Genomic DNA, 18,603 nt, shown 5'->3' on the forward strand with positions numbered 1-18,603 from the left:
TTACCTCAAAATACGCAGAATTGCCACACTAATAACAGCAAGGGTATCTAAGCACCTTCTCTCATGTAAATAAAGTGCAATGCATCTGACAATGTAATAAAGATATATAGTATTATTTTGAACCTTCATTTCAATTTATACACTATTTTTTACATAATGTATTCAAGGACATTGAACTGACAAATAATCATTTGAATAGATGAATATACTGCTTCCAGTGTAATGATTATTTCTCAAAATGATTTCTCAGATGATTATAAGCAAAACCACTGCATTTGTAAACACAAAAAAGCTAGAAACAAACAAAGCCTCAAGGAGTAAAACCTCCATAGTCCTCCATAAACTGTGCCTTACCTTCACTTTGTTGCTCCTCTTTCAGTTTTTTTGCTTGTTTGATATCGAATTTTGTTCAAGACGGATTCATACTTGCTAATACTGGGTATGTCTATGGACATTGTTTGGTCGTCTAGTGGATTTCGAAACATCGTAATTCCTTCTCTTTTTCAGCCATGGGCTTTCATAAAGATGTCAGTGCATGAAAATGTTTAATGTGAGCCAAAAATAGGAAGTTCCTGCCCTGTAGTCTGTGATTTTGTCTCCCACTGAAATGCATTCTCACTCTTCTTCTAATACACAAGGTCAAGTCAAGGACAATAATGCAGTTATTGTGCTTTCTCCTGATGCATCAAACAAAGCTATTGTTCGCTTGTTTGGAGTGGAGAAAGCATGCAGTGGCATGCATTGCAAACTGGCCCTTTTCTCTCTTCCCTTGCCTCCGCCTGCTCTCTGTCCTTCTGTGACCTATTTCTCAATTGTTTGTTCTGTCATGGATCTAAACTCATGTGAAAGAATAACTTGTAGACTGAGATCTGGTATATAAAGCTGGATCATTGAAAACTCAATATGTTAATCGAACCTTGTTGCTTCAGGTTATTAAGATATTTATAATTCCCCAAAGGACCTGAAAGGCTTTTGTGAACAATATTGACACTGTCAAAATTCATATCCTCCGCATGAAAGTGTTACATGACTGGAGTTTCAAACATGTGTAAATACAGATATACACTACTGTTTGGAACCAGTAAGATTTTCAATGTTTTTGAAGTCTCTTATGTACAGAGCCCCTAAAGGGACATGGTGAAGGAAAAAAAATATGAGATGGGAAGAAAAATTATTTGTCAATGATTTTGCGTTTCTCCCCCGAAAAAAACGTGTTCGCTCGCAAAACTTTTGTGTTCTTTGAGAGCGGACGCAAAGATTCTCAGGGGAACGCAAACGTTCTGTGAGGGAACGCAAAGTTTCTTAGGGGAACACAAAACTTTTGCGAGCGAACGCAAACCATTGATTTTTTTTTCTTTTTTTTTCTCCCATCTCATATTTTTTCCATCACCATGTCCTTTTAGGGGTTCAGTACTTATGATAACCAAGGCTACATTTATTTGATCAAAAATACAGAAAAAAAAAAAAACAGTAATGTTGTGCAATATTATTACAATTTAAAAGAAATGTTTTCTAATTGAAAATATTAAAAAATTTAACTCATTCCTGTGTTTATACATATTTATAAGTAAGTATTTCTATGAATATTTATAAAGACTTATAAGACCTATACTGCATTAGAACAGTCAGTTATATTTATATTATTTTTATAATTATATAAGTCATGCATTTGCTTTTTCAATGTGCATACTTATAATTCATCATACGCTTATCAATTATGTCTTGGCTAATCTTTGCATTAGAGGTCATGAATGGTCATTTTGATGTGTTAAAATCTAGATCTCCTCAGCCATATGCATGGTAGGCTTATAGTAGTTTGATATATAAGGGGTTTGTTTGTTTTTCATAGGTTTAAAAAAAAATTTTTTTTACATGAATTATTTTTCATTAGTTACATTTACAAATAAACAACTTAAAATGTATAATGAGCACATTTTCGTGATTTCTTAACATTTGCTTTTGGAAAATGCAAGCCATCAATGATGCATTAGTAACTGTATTATCACCCATAATAAGTATTTATAAGAACACAACACGGCTATTAATAACAATATATTCACTTATTTGACAGAAATAAATGACTAAAAAGTCATTGTAACTATAATATAATAACATTATAGCAATGCAGGTTGCATTTTATGAATATTTAAAACAGTTGTGCTGCGTAATATTTTTGTGGAAACAATGATACTGTCATAATTATGATGTTATGGTAATTGTGTTTAGGTTCTGTCTTCCCTGTTTTGACCCAGTTTCCCAGTCTTTATGTTCATATTGAAACTCTGCGTTTCTTTAGTTCTCTATCTGTTCTTGTTTGTGTTGGTTGTTCCTGATTCTCCTGAGCTTTTTGATGACTAGAACGTTCAAATGAATATCACTTTTGATCAATTTAGTGCATCATTGCCAAATAAAAACATAAATTTCTTTGAAAAAAATCTTACAGACCCTAGATTTTAGCTTGAGAATCTGTAGCTCTGGTTGTGTTTCAGCAGACTCTTTTCAACAAAGACATTCAGATCAGTTCTGTTTTTTTGTGAGTGTTGCCCTCATTGAATTAAGAAACAAATTTAGACATATTGAATAGGACATGATGTAAAAGCATGAGAAGGTTTAAAGCATTGCATTAATGACCACACTGCACTTAAATGTTTTACCGCTCCTCACATGCTTACAAGGCCTCATTATGAAATTCTGTGAATTCCAATAGAATATACAATATCTTTAGTAATTACAGTTTTTTTTATTCGCTTTGGTACTATTTTCACAAGTAAGGTGTACATTTTCAAAACTCTTAGTACAAAAATCCAAACTGATCACACTTGTAACACAGCTGGTCATTCTTTCAAAACCTGATCTCATGCTTTCATTACAGTTATACACTTTTCAGTCCACATAATCATTGTTTCAAACACAAGATTATTGTAATATGTAATGAGAACATTTGGTTTAATCACAGAAACACAACAGTATGATCTTCTTTCAATTTAGTAATTTTAACAATCAGTTCATTCAACAGCAAACAATGCAGGATACATGTTTCAAATCACAGTTGTTGCTGAATTAATTACAGTAATACAGGCTATGCCACATTAGAAAATACATGTGCATAACCTAACTTATGTAATTGAATCCATAATGTTTGTAATAGTATCTATCCAGTGTGTTATCAAAAGGTGTGATGAAGCACAGCCATGAGGTTCTGTGCTAGAACAGAGTTTGCTGGCAATGAATACAGGAAATGATTTTGACTATTTGACTGAATATACTGTAGTGGACCTTTACAAATGAAGGTTGAGTTACAGTAATGTAACTACCATGTCTCTACCATGTTTACAGTATCAGATGGCATACATACTGTAATGTAAAATGCTGTATTTGATGCCATCTGTCTCCCTTCTACTGATGCATCTCTGCTCAATCTGATGTTTTACATTGACTGTTTCCTCTCCCTTATACTCTATTCTGCTTTACAGTGTTTGCACAAATGGAACATTTCTCTGTATCTTTCTCTCTCTCACACACACACACACACACACACACACACACACACACACACACACACACACACACACACACACACACACACACACACACACACACACACACACACACACACACACACACACACACACACACACTTGTGTGTGCACACACTTTGAACATACCGGTGGTTATTATCTATAAATCACTTATGTAAAAATAATTAATTTGGTTATCCATATCGGAAATTGCAAACAAGTTCTATAGAAACTGTATAATCAATATCTATAGAAAGCTATAGGTGTACCAAATGATTCATTGATTAACCATTAAGATCAGTTGGATTAAATAACAGACAAATGTATTCAACTGAACAAGAAGAGATGCAAATCAAAAGTTTGATAGTAAGATCTTTATGAAAGGCAGTTACTGTGAATGAAACATGTATGTAGATGAAACACTTATTTTGTGTTGTGAAAAGGATACTTTGTGATTTTGTGTATTGTACTAACACAATTGAAAACATGATGAAATGTTTGAAAAAAGTGCGCTTTTGATGATCTGTTGTGATATTAGCACTAAGAGTTTTGAAAATGTACACCTAACTTGTGAAAATAGAACCAAAGCGAATAAAAAAAAATTTAATTGTCGGTTGTATTTTTCAGCATTATGCAATAATTCAATATTTTTGAGTTATTTATAAAATTAAATATATATTTGATGGGTACTCTGTAACTGTGGAGCACTGAAGATAGCAATGTGCTGAAACGTTTGCTTGCTGGTGTCTATTTTGTTTTTAACCCACATGCACTTTTTTGCACGATGCAATTAAAAAAAAAAAAGACTTTCAGTCTTGAGTGGATCAGTGTGCGGCCAGTCATCCTTCCTGTTTACTCTGTAACTGTTATCATAAAGTCCACATGAATCAAACAACTTTGGTACTTCTAAACACTTGTGCAGGGTTATACTGTGTTCATGAAGGATTTTGAGTTATGCAGCAAAGATCATTTTTTAACCCACATACAAATACCGATCTGTTTCAGAAGGCATGCAAGGACCTGCTTGAGACCTATGAAGATCATTTTCAACATTCTTTCCATGAGTAACATTACAGCAGGTATTTGACCTGCAAATGCATTCACAAATGAATATGCAATTCCAGTGTTGACATTTTGTTCCTCTGTCTTATAATTGTATTGTTTAGTAATAGCATAAATAGTTAGCAAAGCAGAATTAGTTCTCGTTTTATCAGTGTTTGTAGGACTGTTCAGTTTCTAGTCTGACCTAAATTATACCTTTGCCTCAATAAACTCCTAATTACTTCGTAGTTAGTAACGTAGTTGTTAAGTTTAGGTATTGGGTAGGATTAGGGATTTAGAATATGGCCATGCAGAATAAGGCATTAATATCTGCTTTATAAGTCCTAATAAACAGCCAATATTCTAGTAATATGCATGCTAATAAGCCATTAGTTAATAGTGAGTATTGGACCCTGAACTAAAATGTTACCATTTTTATCCACCTGATATTTGCTCTTCTCCAATGTATGAAAGAGTCTAAAAAACTTTTTTTTTTCATGTCCACTACAATGGACACCAGGACTGAAGCAACAGAAAAATTCTTCATATATAAAAGAAATATGAACTATAGAGTTTAAACACAGTATGTGAATTAGCATTGAAGATTTTGAAAAGAACCAACACATTCCGTAATAATGAGCAATGCAATAACAATGTAGAAAAAGGTAAGATGATAGGATAAGTCTCAAAACTTGTGTGTGTGTGTGTGTGTGTGTGTGTGTGTGTGTGTGTGTGTGTGTGTGTGTGTGTGTGTGTGTGTGTGTGTGTGTGTGTGTGTGTGTGTGTGTGTGTGTGTGTGTGTGTGTGTGTGTGTGTGTGTGTGTGTGTGTGTGTGTGTGTGTGTGTGTTGCTGTGTAGGCACTCATTTCACATTCGCTGTTGCTGTTTTTCACTAAAACTAATGAAAAACTTCACTAAAACTAATTATAAAAACATAAAATCTTATTGGTTTTAACCAAAAAACACGTGGAGTCGATTCCAATGGCCGCAGGGTCTTAAGGGGTTAACAACAGGCTTTTGTCTCCTTGTGTGAACATTTTTAGAGTGAGATCTTGTGAGTGTAAGTTACATTTTTGACCACTTGGTGGCAATGTCCCCAAACTGCTCAATACCAAGAAATAAACATTATTCTGCCCTCACTAAAGTGTCTGTCTTCTTTTCCAGATTTTCCAGCACATAGGTGGGAAACACATGTGGTGGGAAAATGCTGCTTTATTCCACACCACGACGAATATGTTGAAACTACAGAAAGGTGTTATGGTTTGTCTTTGTTTGTTCACTTTAAGCCTGGAACACACCAAGCCGACGGTCGGCCGTCGTGCAGTTTTTGTGCGTCGGCCGACTAAAATTTTCTCAGTGTGTTCCGCACGGTTCCGCACAGTAGGCTGAAATTGGTCCTCGTCGGCTTTTTTCCGGCCGATTCGACATGTTGAATCGGCGTCTGGCCGTCGGTGAAAGAGAGAACTCTTGGCTGTTCAGCTTAGTGAACGAGTCACTGCCAGGGGGTCAATCCAGCGCTCGAATTCCGCCATTGGCTAACAAGCCATCACCTGCTGTTAGCATTCCATTGACTCCCATTCATTTTGGCGTCACTTTGACAGCGAATAACTTTACATCTGAGTCGTTTAAAGACTCAATTTGTCCATTGTTTATTTCTAAAGAAACACGACAATGTATAAAAGGCTCCATTACCTTGTATCTTACGTTATGGCCCCGTAGAAACAGTTTTTGTAAAAGTAGGCTAACGATTGCGTCATAACCACGCGACTCTCTGGAAATTACCGTATAGACAGGAGGAGAAGCTCGCAGTCAATCGGTGGGACGTGGATGCATAAAGTCCGATAAAGTCAAGGGAGAAGCCCATAGAGAGTCATAAAGTTGCTCCTGCTCCTAGCTCATGGACAGCTCCTACTCACGCTCTCTGTTTCTGCAAGTTTCGGAAGGGAATGATTCAGATTTCGCTTGGCACAGCTACTAGAAAACTTACAACTGTCAGGCAGGCTGCTCACGTCACATCCACGTCGTCAAGCTCAGTTTGAGGCCCTGTCCCAAATGGCACACTCCGGACTTGTGGACTTCCTCAGAGTCCACACTTTGGTGACGTCATGTAGTGCAGACCTATAGGGCCCTTGGCGCGAGTCCACGAGGGTGCATTGAGAGGTATTTTTGGGACAGACTCGATCGGCATGCCGGAAATAACGGTCTGGTTGTTGTTGGACAGGAGAAATCACATTTTTGCGCTCCGACGTCTTATCTCCATGTCAACTACACAGCCTAATTTTACAGTTCTGTATTTTGATATTGTGCATATCACCTGGGCATTAGACAATAGATAAATCATGCTTATTTAAATGATGTATACAGTTGTACATAATAATACATAACGTTCCATTTGAACTAAGATTACAATTTTAAAACATAATTTAAACATTTTTTTTTTCAATTTACAGGTTTCAATATTCATACTATGTTTACATATGACTCAGTAAAGCCCTGCCATTCGGTTCTATTTATTTAATGAATCATAATGCGATCGTATTATTAAATGCACTATTATTATGTTTGAGACATCAACCACTGCTCGATGACCATAATGTTTATAAACTGTAGGTAACAACTGGTAAAATGTACATTTAGGTCATAAAAACAGTAATATTTTCTTCTCAGCCATGTCAACAATTATCCGTGAGTGAAATCTCCTCCCATCTGTTGTCTGATTGGCCTTTCGCAAGGATTCCTGGGTAGTTAAAGTGCGTGGAGCCTGCTTCTATGCAGGCTTCGTGGAAGACCGCTTCAAGGGTACAAAGGGGGCGCTGCTGAGCACACTTCAGAGCGGTAAAATGCTGAATGGGACGGCCTACGGACTCGTAGACTCAGCGAGCACGCGCAATTCAAGTCCACGAGACCGAAAGTCCGCATGAAGTGCGCCATTTGGGACAGGGCCTGAGTCTGTGCAGTTCGCTCGGCAATCAGGAAGTGAGTGCTTCAATTTGCTTCACTTCTCTCCATTGAAACCTATGGGGTCGCTGTGTCCAGTGTCACTGCACGAGAATAATAGCAAAACAGTGAGCAAAGAATTCAAAACGGTTCAGATAGAAGGCTGTTATACGTCATCTTACCTGAGTGTTCCTTGCCGAATTTTTCAATATTAACACAGATGCTACATTTCATTCAATCACTAGCCTATGTACTTTTATCTGAGTGTTTACATAACTTTTTTTTTTTTTTTCTGGGCACATATGAATAATGTACGGAAGCCCTGAACCGCAACGTAAAAAAAAAAAATAATCCGTTAAAAAAAAAAAAAAAAAATTATGTAAAAAAAAAAAAATGCTATCATTTCGAGATTAAAGTCGAAATGTTTCGAGATTAAAGTCGAAATGTTTCGAGATTAAAGTCGAAATGTTTCGAGATTAAAGTCGAAATCTTTCGAGAATAAAGTCTTCCGTAGAAGTTGTGTGTGTGCTTGCCGTTATTTCACATTGCCGCACAGGCATTCATGCGTGTGCGTGTGTGTGTGTGTGTGTGTGTGTGTGTGTGTGTGTGTGAACTGGATCTATACAAAAATAATAGCTTTTTACTTTTATCTGGGCTTTCAACAAAGGGATATTCTACAACATGACATAGGCTATAGGACTTTATAAAATATACTGTCAGACTGGATCAAGATATCCAGCTTTATGAATGAATGCATGAATGAGGCATTTATATAGCGCTTTCATATGTCTACTGTAGGCCTACACTTAAAAGCGCTTTACAATCATTTCAGGGAATCTTTCCTCAACCACCAGTGGTTATTATATTTGAGGAAATCACGGGATCCGGCCAAATGATTGGATACAGAATGATGCACTTAAAATGTATCCAGAACGTACGGTGTCTATTATAGACGGCAGTTCGACTTCACAAGCGCATGTATTTACACACACGCACACGCATGAATGCCTGTGCGGCAATGTGAAATAACGGCAACACACAACTTCTACGGAAGACTTTAATCTCGAAAGATTTCGACTTTAATCTCGAAACATTTCGACTTTAATCTCGAAACATTTCGACTTTAATCTTGAAACATTTCGACTTTAATCTCGAAATGATAGCATTTTTTTTTTTTTTTTTACATTTTTTTTTTTTTTTACATTTTTTTTTTTTACGTTGCGGTTCAGGGCTTCCGTACTAATGTGCTCTGTTGCTAAATTCTAAAAACAGAAACAGATGCGGCCACAAGAGGGCTTTCCATGACCGCTATTTGCACATTGTCTTGCAGATTCCCTTTTCACATTGTGAAATAACTCTTCATTGTTAGTAACAATTAATACAGTGTGTGTGTGTGTGTGTGTGTGTGTGTGTGTGTGTGTGTGTGTGTGTGTGTGTTATTGCATAATGGTGTTACAGCTCGAATAGGTTGACAGTGAGCAATAAGTTCTGCTACATTTTCTGAGGACACCTCAGTGTTTACAGTAAAATAGTATTTGAAGAGATCAGATGCAAAAGCCTCTAAGTGCCATCTGAAATTTTCTTCTAGAATGATCATTTTTATCAAGCTCGTATATTTAAGTTCAGCAATTTCACTTAAATGGCACAGAAAATAACCTATTAATTGTCATTTAAGTGAAATTATTGAACTTAAAAAAAGCTTGATAAAATGATCATTCTAGAAGAAAATTTCAGATGGCACTTAGAGGCTTTTGCATCTGAATATATATGTATATATTCTATATCTATATGTACAGTATATGACAATGTGACAATGACAAGAAAAGTGGATGCATAAGTTTGTTTAATTTCTTAGTCTGTTTTTGTTTTATGCATCTCCCTCCAGTCAATGACGAAAGAAAACTTCTATAGAAAGAGGGAAAGAGAAGAGCAGACATTTCATGTGATTTGTTTGGTCTTCTCTCTTTTAAGTTTTATAGAGATGAAGTGATGGAGATCTCATCTCTCAGATGTCAGGATGATGTAATTGCTTTTAAACTTATTAATATGATGTCTGCGGCTTGTTTTATTCATAATACAGTCCAAATGTCTCATTCACTGTCTATGTGTGTATCTGTTAAAAGTGACTTATTGTTTAGTCGACTTGATCTGTTTTATATGATATGGCTTACCATGTATCTCTCTTTTATTGCATAGCTTACTGTATAGCCTATATGGAGTGCATGTCAGTGTGTATTCTGTCTGTGAGGACAGTGAGTTGGCATTCAAATGTTTGCACACTGCAGATGTAAGAACGTTTGCATACATTCAACAGTGATTGTGCTAGGGATAAATGATCAGCTCCAGCCACAACAAATGGCATGATTGTCACATGTGACTCTTTTAGGTTGTGGATCTGTGTTTAATTTGCAGCCTCTAACTGCATCACCACTTTAAATGGATGAACATTTGCTGTGTGTATTTCTGCTGATATTACCTCAATGATCTGCTTCCCCCATTGTCAGTGCTTCTGATGAGTATCCAAGGCTTTTCTGGTGAGTTAAATCTTCCGCAAGACTGATTCCTTAGTGACTGGTTCAAAGCTGCTGACATACCAGGCTTTTGTTTTCCACTCACTGCACAGTGCCTGCTCCAGGCACCCATATTAAACCCAATTAAACCGCAATTTCTCAAGCTAATTTGAGCAGGGCACTCAGCATAGTTTTTTTTTTTTTTTTTTTTTGGTTGAGTGAAACTGCTTTTGATGTTCTTGCATGTGGCTGTACTTCTTCTTTACGATTTCTGCTGATGTAGACGTTATTGAAGTTCCAGTTTCAGCATCCTGTATGACTCAAGTGCTGTTTTCCCTTTACTTAGATTCTACAATCTGGAGAAGAGGTTCTTGACCTCAGATTAAACGGATTTCTGTGCATATCTTCTACCTCTGGATATGAAATATGAGCATACCATACACCAACTCTGTACCACAGTAATAAAATGGGCCTTCTTACAGTATAAGATCTATAGGAAATATATAAGAAATATATAAAATGATAAACCATTTTTGTATTTTTTTAGGAAAATCTCATCCTTTAAGAAAAAAAAACTAATAGCCTTCATACTTCAGTGGCTCAAGGCTAATTACCCAAAGCTTGTCAGTCTGTCTCACTCTCTGTCTGTGTCTCTCCCATGACCTGTCCATGACAGGCAAGATCTCTTTGGTGGACAGCCAAAAGAGAAAGAGAAAGAAGAGCCTGGAGCCCACATGCCGACATGTTATTGTTCATCCTGGCCAGGGAACAAGGTTGAGGAAGGCTGCAATTCCCTGCCTGCCAAAAGGCTTTGACCAACAACCCACACCCTGTCAGCCGTTTCCTATGTTACTTAATAATACAAACTGGCCCATGCCAAAACACTAGTTTGGACAAACAGACAATAGGGCCTTTGTCATATGGTTGTTCATCACCTAAACACCTTTGTTTGACACTCCCACTAATATTACAGACCTGTACCGGGTCAAATGATGGCAGAGGTTATTTATGACCAGTTGCACAGGAAAAACATATAAGCAACATATGAATTAAACCCTCTATACACAAAGGACTGCATTTCCCCCTTACTTATTTTTCACATTCAAAAGTTCCAATCACAAAAGTGATGAAAACAGATGAAAATGATGCCAAAATAGGAAAAAAGTTGGTAATTTTCAGTTTTTTAATGCTTTATATTTCAGTATAATTTGGGGTATTTTAATGGTTTGAATTATTTTATTTATATTCCAAGCTTTAATATATTTTAGTTTCAGTTTTAGTTATAGTTATAGTTAAGGAATCCACTGAGGAACCAAGAGAACAACAGTTTAGAGTTCCTTCTAAATTAAGCAAGATCTCACACTTGTGTCCACACAATCTCAGGAAGCACCACATTAGCTCAGTGTGTCTGCCACTTCTCGTAAAGCAATCAAAAATAAATACAGTAAACTGTACCACAATGTTTAAAAAGAAATTCTCTGCCCATGTAAATGCTTTCCTGTTTGGACAACAGTGAGGAGAGCAACTGCAAGGCCCTCAGCGATAGGCTCGTGCTAATCTTACATTGGCAACAGGAGTCCAGGTTTACTCATGGCTAATGAGGATCATTTGGAGAATGTTTGTCAGTGTGACCGCACTATGACGCAGTTTGCTCTCAAAACACTCTGCGTTTGTGACTGTGACAACCTGTAACATCTGTGTGAGTTTCCCGTTTGTAATGTAAGAGCACAAATTCATAATGATTTTTTTTTAAGAGTGGGCCAAACTATTTTCAAAGTCAACACGCTTTATCTAAGTTGTATTTGGGCATGCTTCCGTTCTCCCACGTTTATACTGTCATGGGGACAGTGGCTCACAGAGACCAGATGCCATGACAACGCTCTTCAGTAACCATATACAGTGTAAACACTGCTGGTAGTGTTTACAACACAATGAGTCTCCAAAGCAGTGATAAGAAACAGTGGCAGTTATGATGTACCACAGATTTTATATATATATATATATATATATATATTCATTTTATAATAATTCCGCAATTTAGAAAAAAATTTTTTTTCAAAAGTGCATTATTGAAAAACAAAAGGTTTAAAAAAAGCTTTTTTAATGTTATGATACACACCGTTCAAAAGTTAGTACACTTTTCTTTTCTTTTTTTAAGAAATTAATACTCTTTTATTCAGCACGGATGTTTTAAATTGATCAAAAGTCACAATAAAGACATTTACAATGTTACAAATGATTTCTATTTCAATAAATGCTGTTCTTTTGAACTTTCTATTCACCAAAGAATCCAGAAAAACAATGTAACTGATTTTCCACAAAAATATTAAGCAGCACAACTGTTTTCAACATTGATAATAATAATAAGAAGAAATGTTTCCTTGAGAACAAAATTAGCATATTAGAATGATTTCTGATGGATTATGTGACCTACCTCTTACTATTACATAGGCAAAATACATTATTTTTTCAGAGTTCAGGTTTTTTTTTTTAGACACATAAGGGTATGGTAATTGATATGATTGCCCCTTGACTTGACTAGGTTATCAACCAGCTAATAATGTGTTACACACATTACTAATTGTGTAATGTTACACAAACCATGTTTCCGTTCACCATCTCAGAGTCAGACAGCTGCCTTCTAAAAATCAGCATCCTTAGAAACGCTTGGAACATCATGGAATGCCAGTGGAGAAAGATATAGTTCATCATGACATCGTAATATACATCATATACATAATTCATTCGCTACATTGCTAAATCTACATGATTTTTCATATCAACAGAAAAATATACCGGGATAACCTGGCTTCTCTTGAGACTCCCCTGCTTCGCAGCAGTTAATGATATGCTAAAGACCACCAGCACGGTGACGCGATTGGTTACAACATGTTTGTGACGTAGAGAACGGATGGTTTCAAACTGCATTTTTGAGACTGTCTTTGGTAGCAATGGTGTTGACTGATGAATTTGTGCATGGTTTGTCTTTAAGCATATTTAAAACACCACATATAAAAAATAAAAAAACCTTGATTTTCACGTAGGGGGTTGACAGTATTGGCTATGACTCTCCGACAAATGCTATAAGACTCGCTTCTCCGCTCCTCATGAATCATTAGCCTTTATGTATAGCATTTTTTGAATAAAGAAAAAGCTGTGCTTCTTCAAAGAAGTTCTTTATTTACCCTTGCAAACAAGCAGAGACGGTCCAATCTGAGTTCAGCACTTCATTCACGACAGCCGCGGGGTGGAGTTATGAGGTTTGACCGACAGTTTGAGGTTAAGTCGCAAGTTCTTTTAAATACTTTTTATTGGTTAAATATTTGCAAAACCCACAGATGTAAGGGTGACCAATAGTAATAATTTATGAAAGAAAAGATAAAAATGACGAAATATGGAGACACAAGCTTCTGCCCGACAGCAACAATATTATAATTCATAAAGTAATTCTCGTACAGAGTTTTAGCGTTTAAGTGAAATAATAATAATAACAATAATTATTATAATATAATATCAATAATTATAGCCTATATATTTCTCCTCATTGAAATTGTGCCTTTTTAATGACTGTCCTGCACACATTAGCCTTCTACTTTGTCACACTGACTATTGAAATGATTGTCAGTGGTAATTGACAGTGATGTCACAGATGCTGCAAATGGAGCTTAACCCAGAATATCCCTGTGATACATTGTCATTTGTGAGTAAACAGACGATATTTTAGAACAGTTTGCTCTAGGACATGGTGATAAACATACATTATACTTTATGTTAACATTGTTGTTGGCCTGAAGCAAATATCCACCTAACTGCTTCATGATCCAGAACAATTATAAACAGCGATCAGAACGCTCAGTACAGGACAATCGGCTTGTGGTGTGAGATATTCAAGAAAGTGAGGGGCTTCATGGAACAGGACACTGAAACCACCTAGGGAGAGGGAGAGATTGAGTTGCCCCTGCCTGACACTGTGACCTTAGCAAGCTATGGCTCACAGTGCTAACTCGGACACACGGGGTCCGGCTGTCATCTATCTGACTGTGAGATATCACACTTAATGAAAAGAGTGGTTGAAAGAACAAGAGAGATAGGGAAACAGAAACAGAGGGCAATGCACTGTGATAGGGAATGGGTGGTGCCTTAGCCGGTTCTGGCTTGTTTCGTGCGTAATGCTGCCTGGGTGCCTGTGTGGGAGAAGTGCTGATGACTCATGTAATCCTCATGCTCGGGCCTGTCCCTGGATGCTGAGCGTGTGTGTGTGTGTGTGGAAGTGTGAGGAAACACAAGCTGTTGCTCTTGGTACTGTGCCAGTGACCACTCTAGTGTGTTCTACCCTTGTTGACCAATTATACACCCTCTCTGGTAGTTATGTGTGGGTTATGCAAACTCTGGGAAAAGAGGATTAATCCATAATTATTATTTTGTTGTCTAAAAATCATTATGGATTATTTCAGTAATATTTGAAGCTTTCTCCAACAGATCCAGTAATATGGCTCTCCCTCTAATATTAACTCTGAAGTCACCATGAAATCAAAATTGATGCATGATGCATCTTCTTCTTTGTCCTAGCGTGTGTCCCATATTTGCACAGGGTCCGCTTTTTTGCATGCCTTTCGCCACTTTGGCTCGATCCAGGGCATCATCAGGGGCGATATTGACTGCGTGCAATTTTGATTTCATGGTGACTTATAATTTTTACATTTTTAAATAATAATTCTGACTTTTTATCTCGTAATTTTGACTTTTTATCTCACAATTATGATTTAACAAAGCATGATTTTAATGTGGTGAAAATGGGTTTGCTTTCGCTTCTCATAGAAATCAGCTTTTTGCTTATTTGGGGGGCTTTTTTTCTTTTTTTTTTTACCATTAAGATTAATAAAAACAACAACAACAAATATCAAATTCTGAAAGGAGATTGGTTTATAAATTGGCCAATCCTATAGGCTTTTTGTTAATAGTCATCCTTCTTTGAGGTTTAGGCATTTTGAGGGCCCAAAAGAGGGAATGTGAAGCACTTTAAGAAGATATTGTTCATGTCTGAGTAATACCGCCAGTGGCTTTTCTCTCTTAATATGGTCAGGATCTTTCCGGTTCCATAGTAGTTTTGGCCAAGCAAAGACAACAGGAGAATGTGAATGGTATTTGGGCCAAGATTTAGCAGCACTGGCAGACTACCAATAGTTCCTTTGGCGTTACATGCCTGTTTAATTGCTTTTTCTTAAGAAGTTGCCCTTCCGTGCTGATCGTGGTTTTGCTGTTTATGATGGATTAGGTCAAGACATGAGTGTTTGTTTAAAAAACTGTTAGATGCCAGCTCTCTGTCTTTTATTGTGGATCCATGAAGCACAATGCCAAAACTGGGATTGCAAAACACAGCACTTGAGTCCCGGAATCAGGCTGTCATAAAAGACGATTACCGTTAACCTTACATCTTCCTGTAAACGGCCTCCAGCAGGCATTATTAAAAGGTGTCATTTGTAAGTCTGTGAACTAACAAATGCCGAGTTATTAGATTAAGCTGCATAGTTGTGGTTTTGGAATGACTGAGGCCTGTGGTTTGAGTAGTTGTGAAGGTCAGTAAGTTCAGTTCCAATTTCCATATACTGTAGTATGACCTGAAATCTGACTTTTAAAAAACACTTCTATAACTATCTAATAAGTTTAGAATTGTTTCAATGTCACCGTTGCTGAACGTTTTTGGTAAAAAAAAATTTTAACAAAAAATGACTTGCTGACTACTTATAGTATGTTCAAATGCTGAATCTCTACAGACAGATGCAGATGATACTATTCAAAACAAGTCCTTTAATTAAACTGGAATCTCCTGCCACAGACATTCCCCCGTGGCCAGATTTGACTGCAGTGCCCCGCTGCCATTACACAACCACTATTATAGCAACAGTGCTAATGTTTCTGAGAATTGTGTCAAAGGTTTGTGTTGCTGATTATATGCATGTTTACATTTGATATATTAGAGTTTATTCAGTTCATCAAATATGACAACACAGTTTTGCAAATAAACAATGAAACCTGTTTTTTTAACATAGGCTAAACAGATTAATCAAAACCATTAAAATGCATGCATATTCAGTTACACTATCATTGTTCATTTTTTCCACTCGTATGACTAAAACAAACAAGTTAATACATCAGTCTAAACTTACAGTCTGCACCGAATGGCTGATATGTCATGTCTGAGTTATTGTAGAGAATTGGGTCGACTGAAATTAATTTATGCACTAAAAAATATAAAGGCTGCAGTAGGTCTCTTTGTTTAAGAAGTGTCTTAATGCATTTTCTTGTTTCAGAATTTTCTCATAGGCAAAAAATAAAACGATGATGACAGCATTACAACATTTGATCAATAATTCATGGTCAGAGTTTAAAAGTTAAATGAAGTTTGGTAATGCGCTATGTAGGTCTGCTGCAGCACATCAAGTCTTCTGCTCCAGGGACAAATGTTGTCATATCCGACAAGATGAAGACTCGGGCCCCACAGTGCTGAGTTAAGCAAAGCATGCAGGAAGGGACGAAAACAAAGCACAACATTGTTTACTTCATGCAGCACACTGAGGTAAATGCTTTTTTTTAAAACATCTTCACAGCTGCTTCCTTTGATTTTTGCCATTCAATAATCCTTACATTCCTTTACATTGTGTCACTGTTTGTTTTGTTGCATGATGTCATTCTCTACAGAGATGAAAGCTGCAAGCTTATCAAATATTAAATAATGAAGTGATGATTCTATACCATAGACTGTAAAAAATATGGACAAAGCGTCTGTGACGTCACCCATAGACTTCTGAAGAACGGTTTTGAGGCCGTTTATGGGGGGTATGGGCGGCGCCATATTTCAATACAAATGTTCAGAAAGGATAACTTACAGGTATGATGTGTTGTGTCAGATCATGGCCGAGACGTCAAATTTCAGGAATTCATTCCACTCGGCGCAGCCTATGCTCGTTGTCAGCTGTCAATCAAGCTGTCAATCGCGCCCTTATTTGTCATACATTTTATATCTAAATACGATCTAAACTAACGAGTTAGAAAAAAATTCACCCCCCTCACGGTTGTCAGGCACTCGGAACCTATCGAAAAATACAATAAAAGTCCATGGGACCAACCTGTAAAAACATGAATTTATGCTGTGAAAACGGACATTTTAACATGGGGGTGTATGGACATTTGCTCCCTTTTGGGACCTTCCCCTAGCGGATTTTCGATGTATTGCAGTTTTTCGCACTTCCGGGTAGGCTTCATTTTTCAGATTAGAATGTTGCCGCTTGTTCTATACACACAATAAATCTGTGCAGTTTAGCCACAATGAATGTTAATATCTGTTAACATCTCCATTTTGAACATTTATTGTGTTTGACTGCAAATCGCATAACGTCATTGCAAACAGCACAGTAAATGAAATGCCTTCATGTGTAAAACTACTTCATTTTCATTTACTTTATTGCTCTTATGCTTACTTCTCCTCTGCTTTGAAGTTTTATGGGCTTGAAAATGGACAGCAAATAACAGACTGGCAGTGTAGTCGGAAAATGATGGATGACGGTCTCTATGGAGACAATTATATTTTAGAAGTTTGTTTATTATTTATTTATTAATTTACATTTTATTTGACATATTATTTGTTCGAGATAAATTTATTGAATTTAAAATATTTAATGTACTGCATAATAATACAAGAAGGTATAGTTCATTTAAACACTGAATTAAAACGTAATTGCTTATGTTTTTTTTTTTTTTTTTTTTTTTTTTTATGTAAAAACCACATACTTTATCATGTATTTGCACAAATTTGTCTCCAATTCAAAGGAGTACACTACAGTAATGTCCGTGTCAGTATGGGTTCTCAGTGTTAAGTGGGTTTACTCTTTTATATCAGCTATGGCTCCAGGAGTGTGCAGGGGAGGGGACTCTTTATCCTTCAGACAGACCAGCTGACGGGACTTTTGACCTGAGATAAATTTACTTTTCCCATTGTTAGGATTGATAAAGTACACTCAGCTTGTGTTAAAGAGGGCAGGACCAGGCTCTCAATCCAATGCTTCCTTTTCCCTGTCAAAAGGTCATATTGTGCTCTATATGCAAGACTCCGGAGAACGCTCTGCTTATTTTTATGACATGTTCCTGGCGTCTCCTTCTCCACATTTCCCAAACTCCTTGACTCCAGTCATAACTGTGCCAGCCTGAGAAAGACAAGTATCCTGTTTCGCGCCAGACTCACAATGAATGCCAAGTAACAAGCATTCCACAAGATTATTGCAACAATGGCACATTTTTGGGGGGTCTCTGGTGGCCAAATAATATGTCACTACAGAACTTGGTATTTTGGAAATTCCTTTGTCTGACTTGCTTGTTTTCCACCAAGACTGCAATGAAGGTTCAACAGCAAACCAGAAAGAGAGTAAACAGAGTGCCTGAGAATGTGTGTGTTGAGTTTTGTTTTACTCAGAAAATGCTCAAATGAGTTCCTAGTTATGCTATCTAAAAAATCCTCAGCGATTTAGCAATTATCATTCCTTTCCAGCTGAAAAGTAGAAAATGTTGAAAACGGATATTTCTAGTTTTTGTTTTTACTGGAA

General features: G+C 36.7%; 1 protein-coding gene across 1 annotated transcript in view; it reads right to left on the reverse strand.

Annotated features, from left to right (window-relative positions):
• Window positions 1-16,003: 16,003 nt before the first annotated feature.
• zmat4a (zinc finger, matrin-type 4a) overlaps window positions 16,004-18,603 on the reverse strand; it is a 160,182-nt gene continuing 157,582 nt past the window's right edge. Inside the window, exon 7 of the mRNA XM_082169806.1 lies at window positions 16,004-16,510. Coding sequence (XP_082025932.1) covers window positions 16,474-16,510 — 37 coding nt within the window. The 3' untranslated portion in view covers window positions 16,004-16,473. The remainder of the gene's footprint in view (window positions 16,511-18,603) is intronic.

This window comes from Leuciscus leuciscus (assembly GCF_965113295.1).
Source record: "Leuciscus leuciscus genome assembly, chromosome: 5".
Taxonomy (NCBI): Eukaryota; Metazoa; Chordata; class Actinopteri; order Cypriniformes; family Leuciscidae; genus Leuciscus; species Leuciscus leuciscus.